This window comes from Cyprinodon variegatus, unplaced genomic scaffold (genome assembly GCF_000732505.1).
Source record: "Cyprinodon variegatus isolate N-32 unplaced genomic scaffold, C_variegatus-1.0 Scaffold892, whole genome shotgun sequence".
NCBI classification, from domain to species: Eukaryota; Metazoa; Chordata; class Actinopteri; order Cyprinodontiformes; family Cyprinodontidae; genus Cyprinodon; species Cyprinodon variegatus.
Window position 1 is genome coordinate 285,498 of NW_015151345.1, and position 8,641 is coordinate 294,138.

General features: G+C 44.9%; 1 protein-coding gene across 2 annotated transcripts in view; it reads left to right on the plus strand.

Moving 5' to 3' along the window:
* bnc1 (basonuclin 1) overlaps positions 1-6,970 on the plus strand; it is a 19,381-nt gene extending 12,411 nt beyond the window's left edge. The window contains exons 4-5 of one of the 2 annotated variants that reach the window (XM_015397854.1): positions 684-2,734; positions 5,122-6,969. In XM_015397854.1, coding sequence (XP_015253340.1) covers positions 684-2,734; positions 5,122-5,893 — 2,823 coding nt within the window. In that variant the 3' untranslated portion in view covers positions 5,894-6,969. Of the gene's footprint in view, positions 1-683; positions 2,735-5,121 lie in introns of both variants that reach the window. The other variant, XM_015397853.1, reaches the window with a different exon arrangement.
* The last annotated feature ends 1,671 nt before the right edge of the window (positions 6,971-8,641 follow it).

Here is an 8,641-nt window from a genome sequence, read left to right on the forward strand (position 1 = left end):
AGCTGAAGTCTTTTTTTTTTCTTTTTTTAAAGCAGGACTATTTTACAAGGTTATTGCATAGGGTATTTGCATGGGTATTTATCTTGCAAATCTAAAGAATGTATTAACATATTTCAAAACATTTAATTAAATTACTAATATATTTTTTTTGTCTTACTTAAGGTCATTGGGTGAGTGGGGCGAGGCCCTTGCGCCCTTATTGGCTAGCCGCCACTGGTGCGAACCTGTAACGGTCAGGGTCACAATCAGGCCAATTAGACATTAATGAATGGAAGTCAATAAAAAGCCCCTGAAAGATAGAGACATGTGTGTGTGCATAAACATGGCCCAAAGATGTAGGGTGTAATTGTGTGTGTTCTTCATAGATACAAGGCAGAGCGATATGAATAATTAAATGAAGATAAATGACCTGAACCACTGCGTCTGTGTAATGAGGGTCCTCTCAGGGCTCTACTCTGCTCACTCGGATTAGTAATTATTCCGAGTACTTTATCCTTTCTGCCAATCTCTTTCATAAGGTGTGTCATATCGGCTGCTCTGTGAGCATGTATCAGTGCCTCAACATACAGTTTTAATGCTGCTGATGAAATTCTTCTTTGACTTTCTTCTTCAACAATCTATGCAATGATATCCTCTACAGTCATTTTCTGCATCTTGTCAATCTTATTTTGCTTGGTCTGCAGGATGTCGCTGGAAAGGTGTTGGATCGGTGGGCCATCATGACCTTTGAGGAGGAGATTGCAACACTGCAGCAGTTTCTGCGTTTTGGTGAAACCAAATCAATCGTTGAGCTCATGGCCTTACAGGACAAGGAGGGGCAGGCGGTGTTGGTTCCCAGCACCCGGACAAACTCGGACATCCGCACCTTCATCGAGCGAAACACTCCTCGCTCCACTGCCAACATCTCCACAGCCAAGGTTGAAAAGATTAGCGGCAACAGCATTCATCACTTTGAGAACTTCATCAACAGCATGGCCTTCATGCTTCCATTCCAGCTGTTGGGCTCTGTTCCTGCGCCATTTTTAGGCTCACCACCAGGGGCGATGCACCATCAGAACCAGCAGCACCCGCAGCCATGCGGTGCTTCAATTGAGCAGCACACCCAAAGCAAAGATGAAGCGAGGGACAATCTTTGTAGGGACAACCCCCTCTACCTTTCAAATCCTTCAGAGAGCAGCCTGCTTGGCTCCAACTCTGATTTGGTTCAGGGAGGAGAAAGAACAATGGACACACACACCACTACCACCAAGGTTGAAGCTGAGGATTTCTCCACCAGTGACAACTACTCAGATGGATCCTCCACACCATGCACACCCTCTATAACGTCTGATGTCACACAGATGTCCCCAGAGGCGAAGCTGCGCTGCCTGGATAGGAACAGAGGCAGCTCTGGAGGCATCTCAGGGGGCGGAGCCTCTCTGAAGAAGGGCCGTGTGTTTTGCAACGCTTGTGAGAAAACATTTTATGACAAAGGTACGCTGAAAATCCATTACAATGCTGTTCATTTGAAGATTAAACACAAGTGTACCATTGAGGGCTGCAACATGGTGTTCAGCTCGCTGCGCAGTCGCAACAGACACAGCGCCAACCCAAACCCCCGGCTACACATGCCCATGAACCGAAACAACAGAGACAAAGACTCACGGGGAAACTTGTCGGCAGATGAAGGTTCACAAGGAGAAAAGAGAGCTGAATTTAGCAATAGGATTTCAATCTCCTCCTCAGAAAGCCATAAGTCAGCACCCAGCTACATGGTGAGCCATGTAGACACTGCTACAAAGCTTCACAGCAGTTCTTTCTCCAGCATGGGCCAGACCGGCATCCTTTTCCCAAACCTGAAAACAGTACAGCCTGTCTTGCCTTTCTACCGAAGCCTGGTAACACCAGCAGAACTTGCCAACACCCCAGGGACTCTACCTTCTCTTCCCATTTTATCCTCTTCTGTACCTGTTAAACCCATCACAGCACCTGAAGCCTGTATAACGGACCCAATACCAAAGAAAAAATCACGCAAGTCAAGTATGCCGATAAAAATAGAGAAGGAGATGATAGAGCAAGATGAGCATATTGGTGAGGGAAGCTGCAGTGAGGAGGAGGTTTCTTTGCAGTGTAGGGACAAAGATGACTGTGACAGCAACCAAGAGGAACAGTATATGTTTAATAAAAAACAGGAGAAGCCGACTGAGGCAGTAAATGATAATACAGACAAAGAAAAGGAAAGAGATGGTAGTACTCAGAGAGACCAAACCTTAGCTAGAAACTCAGTTGAAATGGACAATAAACATGACTCCACTGAGCAAAATGAAACAATCATCACAGTTTCACCATCTTCTTTAGAAATGAGACTCCCGGGTAGCCACAAAAACTCAGCTGATAAAGAATCCCTCCGCAGTGAAGAAAGAGCTGACTCAGAACATGGAGACCCATTACACACACATGACAGTGTCGCAGAGCAGCAATGGGATGAAGAAAGGCACCAGGTAACTAATGGCGGCAGTCTCCTGTTAGACGAGAAAGGAGACCTTGATAGGTGCTCAGAAGATCATGGGGTCTCAGGGTTGTCTCACCTAGACCCTGATGCTAACCTTCAACACCACTGTGAGATCTGCAGTAAAACCTTTAAGAATCCGTACAGTGTCAAGATCCACTACCAAAACATCCACTTGAAGGAGATGCACATGTGCGTGGTGGAGGGCTGCAATGCTGCCTTCCCATCCCGCAGGAGCCGAGACAGGTGAGGTGACCAAAAGGTTCGTTGATGTTCTAAGTGAAGATGTCTAATGGGTTCGGTTCATCCCTGTCCACTGTGTATTAAATTGATATCATTGGCCTCTGTGGTCTAAAAAGGAATGGTTCTGAAAGAGCCACCATGATGTTTCAACAATCAGCCAATAAATCTGACATAAATTCATGCTAAGCTATGTAAATGTGCTAAAATAAACTCATGAGGCTAAAAGCTTGAACTTTCAGAGGCTTATGCTTGTTTCTGATAAGTGAGGCCAAAAAAACACTTTACCTCTAGGGGCAGTAGACCAAAGAGGTTCTCCGTGATAAAGAGGGCAACATCAACAGGGACCCCATTTTTAACGACACCTACATACCAAATGGTCCTTTACTTCTCTAATGTTTACCAGAGGCTGGTCTCCACAACCTTAGAGAAAAACAGCTTTCATTTAGTTTAACAGCTGGTCTTACCAACTGAGACCGGTGAGATAGATTTATCCCACTTAGACCATGAGAGTCTAGCTGCATACCTGCACTTTCAGGACCCGTCGTTGCAGAACTGCACGGTCAGGTGCCGCACTGTCACAACCGGAAATTCATTCAAAGCCTTTCAAAATAAAAGAATTACTGAATACCTCAATACATGACCAGAAAAGACAATAACTTCTTTTGTTTTCCCAAAACACCGGAGAAAACAGTAGACACAAAACAAACTTTCAAATATATATTTATTTCATTTTCTTGGAAATGTTTTTATTGTCCAAACAGCAGATTTCATGCAGTTGAACTTTTGGCAAAGTTCCAGCGGGAGTCTCATTGAAATGTGGGTCTGTAAGAGACAGATAATTTAATAAGTAAAAGAAAAACACCCAGAAGTAATGATAAAACAAGCCTTTCTTGGTCTTTAAGAAGGGAAAAGTAAGGAAAACGCATATTTAAGTGAGCATTTACCTCGCAAAAAAGTATATCTTCTTCCAGTTAAATACGGCAGTACCCATGTGCTACGTGCTATTCCTGAATGCTTCAATTTTTTTAATTGAATCAACTTCCGGTCCTGACACTGCAAGAGACCACATTGTGCAAGTCTGCAGCCAGACCCGTCTCACGTTGACTGATGCTATCAAAGCTCAGTTTTCATTTAGAGCAGGGGTGTCAAAGTGGTTCCAGAAGGGGCCGTGTGGCTGCAGGTTTTCTTTCCAGCCAAGCAATAGCACACCAGACTCCAGTCATCTAGTCAAAGGAGTCCAATCTGAACATGATGACTTGATGAGATGAATGGAGTCTGGTGTGCTATTGCTTGGTTGGAAACCTGCAGCCACACGGCCCTTTCTGGAACCACTTTGACACCTGTGATTTAGAGGATTTTCTGCTTTCAGCTGATATAAAAGATTGCATTTAAGATGAGAAGACAACATTAAACCAATAACATTTTATACAGGGATGTACTCTATGAACTAGAAGTAGCTGGGGAGGGGGGGGGGGGGGGGTTGGGGTACATTATACAACAGCAGCAGGTCAGTCCATTCTCAGTGTAGAGATCAGTGATGTAAAAAGTGATAAAAATACAAAGAAAACGTTCTTCCAAAAGGCCTTGGGCTTATTTCAAATGCAAACGGTTACAGAAACAGAAGGGAAAGCAAGAAAAAAAAAAGAAGAAATAGTGAATATTGGAGGATGTGTTGGAAAATTCAAATAGAGAAATAATTGTAGGAGAGAAAGAAGGATATTCCATCTGTAGAACAGCTGAAAATGCTGGATTAATAACCTACAAAATTTAATTAATATTGATGATAGAAGATATTTTAACTCTGAAAAAGGAACCTCACCAGGATGCTAATTCTAATTTAACAAACCATGATCATAAAGTCTCCCTTTGATAAAATAAAATGGTGTAATACAGTTAACTGGTAACCAGTTCAGTCTTCCACAGCATCCAGTCTTTGTTTAATGACAGCCAAGTCTACGAAGGACACAGGATTATTAATTACACATAGAAGCAGTTCTGATCAAATCTGTGGTCTGGAGGTAGATTTATTTTTTTAGATATCAGGGACCGAAAGCAATGAACTGGACACTTATAATATTTACGGTATAGATATAAATATAAATAGATATAAAAAGATCTAGTTGTACGTACTCTTCATTGTTAGCAGCTGGGGTTTATTGCGATGGTATGATGGTAAACCATAAAGCACTGTTAGATAATCCTGATAAAGATGTCTGCTCCGTTCAGGGGTTCAATCTAAAAATCTGCACAGTAGTTTTGGGCCTAGCTTGATGACCGTCCATTCATTCAGATTAAAGCATTAGTGGTTAGAAAAATCCTGGATCTAATAAGCTTCTGGGACAAAGATGAAACCATCTTATCTTTAATCTTTTCTGTCCCTTCACCTACAGACACAGCGCCAATTTGAACCTGCATCACAAGCTGCTGACCAAAGACTCACTGAGACCAGCCACCCCCCCCTGCTCGCCATCATCCCACTGCAGAGACCCTGAGGGCCTGGAGCCGTGCCACAACCAGCAGGACAAGGACCTGCTGCACCAAGACCCAATTAGTCAGACCTCCGTCATCTTCCGAGGACACAGCCGCATGGGGCTGGTGTTTCCTATGAGCAAGGCACCTGCTGCCCTCAGCAGCACGGAGACTTTATCCACAGCAGAGATGGAGGGGTTAGGGGGAGACTACGGAGGTGGAGATGGGAATGAAGGGGCAGTCCTCGACCTGAGCACCTCCGCTCTACCTCAGTCGTCCTGGGACTCAGACGGAGCTGAGAGTGATGAACGGGAGGCGGGTGAAGAAGATGAGGAGGTCCTCCCCACAGAGGAAAGCGATGAAAGCTGCGATGGGACGGGTTCTGGGAGGCCAGAGACCGAGGAGCTGGCCCCCGGCGGACACAGGAACCAAGGCTGTAGCAGGAGCGCACAGAACCGCCTCCAGGGGGCGGGCTCTCCCATAACATGCCACATCTGCCGAAAGGTGTACAGCAACAAAGGGACGTTCAGAGCTCATTACAAGACCGTCCATCTACGACTTTTGCACAAGTGTAAGGTCCCTGGCTGTGAGACGTCCTTCTCTTCTGTGCGCAGCAGGAACAGACACAGTCAGAACCCCAACCTGCACAAGAACCTGTGTGTTGGCTCAGGAACAGCCTCCCCGCACGAGTAAACTGGCAGCAAACTGGGAATGTTTCTCCTCATTTTATGGCGAGGGGATGGAGGGAAGGCTCCCCCATTAGCACTTTTTAAATTAACAAAATATGAACCGTCTGTTTGGAGAAATCAGGAGAAGAGAACGGATTCAGTTAGAAGTTCCTTTAAAAATTACATTCCTGTGCGTGTTTCCTCCTAAAACCCTGAGTACAATCATTGTGCCAGACCCCTGTGTCTTTCAGGTCTCACCTCTATGTGTCGTTTCCTTCATCAGAGCTGTGTTTAAGAGGGCGTCATTGTTTAAAGGTTGTAGTGTTGTGACCATTTTTGCTGTTCGCTGATAGATCTGCGAGGTCTGTGCTCTATCCTGCCAAAATCAACCAAAGACTTCCCTCCCTTCCTTGGTGGGTGTTAAGCCCCTTCACATGGTCGGAGGGATATGCAGTATTCAGGGGCTCAACAGGGTCTTCTCAAATAAAGTGTGGCCATCGCTGTGAGACAGCAAATCATTGAAACTAAAGGCCAGCCGGGTGGCTGAGGCTTCCACCAGCTCTCTGTTGGTCTAGTATGGGTTACGTTGGGCGGTGGGGTGATTGAGCAGATGATCCGAATGAAAAGCCAGATGAACGTACTGTGAACGGGTCAAACACTGAAAATCCAAACGGGGACCTGCAGCTGATTATCGGCCCCACAAAGACTATAAACAAAGCCAACCGTGGAGCAATCTTTTTACAAATGGATCTTCTGTGAATAGTCGTTTGTTGTCTAAAGGAAGTCAGTAAATGTAAGATTTCATCACTGGAAGCTGAATAAAAAACATGAACACTGTGTTGTTTTGCTGCATCACACACTTTTGTATTCTGTATTTAAAATTCAAAGGGCCATTCTTCTCTTTAAAAAAATGAGAGCAAAGCTGATACTTGTTCATAGATATTTCTTTGGAATTATTGTTACCATGTTTGTTTTCATTTAAATAAAGAGCCATATGTTTGGAGGACTCCTAATCTTTTCTATCCATCAGGTGCTAATCAGCATTCCTTGACGCACCGACAAATGAACAAAACTGCATCTTGGCTCACTGAGCACCATGTTCTTCTAAATAAAGTCTGGGTCTGTGTGAACAGAACAGATGTGGTCTTGCTTTATGAAGCTGACTAGTCAGTCACTTCATTTGGATGGGATTACATTTATCTCAGATAATAAAGTGAAAACTCTTGGTGTGATTTTTGATCAGGACCTGTCATTTAAAACCCATATGACAGAGGTTTCTAGAATTTCCTTCTTTTATCTGCGAAATACTGCAAAAAATTTGAAATAGAATATTAATAGTAATAATAATACATTTTATGTGTAATACACTTTACATTTTAAATAAAATTCAAATTGCTACAGGTAAAATCATCATAGAAGGGTAAAATCAGAATAGAATTCAATTTCATTGTTAATAGCCAGTCATAAGTACAAACCAACGAAATGCACTCTCTGCATTTAACCCATCCCCTTGGAGAGCTGTGGGCTGCCTTTGTGTGGCGCCCGGGGAGCAGTGTGGGGGTTAAGGGTCCTGTTCAGGGTTGATGCTGATAAACTACAGTAGTCCATGCACTTGTTACTTCACGGCTGGACTATTGTAATTCTTTACTATCAGGCGGTACGTTCGCCTTGTACTGCAGCACCTCCTAGAGAACAAGTTATTTGTTAAGCCAGAGAAATGTGTATTCCAGCAGCCATCAGTCAGTTTCCTAGGTTACATTGTTCCCAAGGGTCAATTTCAGCCAGACCCAGACAAGATAAGAGCTGTGGCAGATTGGCCTGCCCCCACCTCACGCAAACAACTGCAGTGCTTCCTTGGGTTTGCCAACTTCTATCACAGGTTCATTCGGGACTATAGCAAAGAAGCTACCCCTCTTACCAAACTCACCTCCCCTAAAATTCCATTCTCATGGCCAGCTGAGGCCGAGCATGCCTTTCAGAGACTGAAGTACCTGTTTACCTCTGCTCCTGTGCTCCTCCACCCTGACTCTTCTAGACAGTTTGTGCTATAGGTGGATGCGTCTGAGTCGGGAGTGGGTGCCGTCCTATCTCAGTGCCATCCAGAGACTCACAAGCTTCACCCCTGTGCCTTCTTCTCCAAGCGACTATCTGCAGCAGAACAGAACTATGAGGTTGGGAATCGTGAGCTGTTGGCTATAGTGCTAGTCTTATAGGAGTGGAGACACTGGTTGGAAGGATCCAAACACCCATTCTTCATCTGGACAGATCATACAAATCTGGCTTATCTTCATTCTGCAAAACATCTAAATTCACGGCAGGCTCACTGGTCCATGTTCCTTAGTTGCTTCAACTTCACACTCTCATACCGCCCAGGCTCCCGCAACACCAAGGCTGATGTTCTCTCACGTCAGTTTTCCCAAGATTCAGCTTCTTCTGAGCCTGTGCCAATTCTGCCGCCCTCCTGTTTTGTGGGAGCAGCACCATGGGAGATCGAGTCCATAGTTCCGGCAACTCAACAAACCTCGCCTGATCCTGGTAGAGGCCCAGCTAATCGCCTGTTTGTCCCTGAAACGGTTCACAGTGGGGACATACCTTCACACTCACCTGCCATCCTGGTTTTCAACGTACCCTTTTTTTCCTCCAGCAGAGTTTCTGGTGGCCTGGCATGACTCGGGACACAAGAGAGTTTGTGGTGGCCTGTACCGTCTGCGCCCGTAGTAAGGCTTCTCACGCTCCACCTGCTGGTTTTCTACAGCCTCTCCCTGTACCCGGC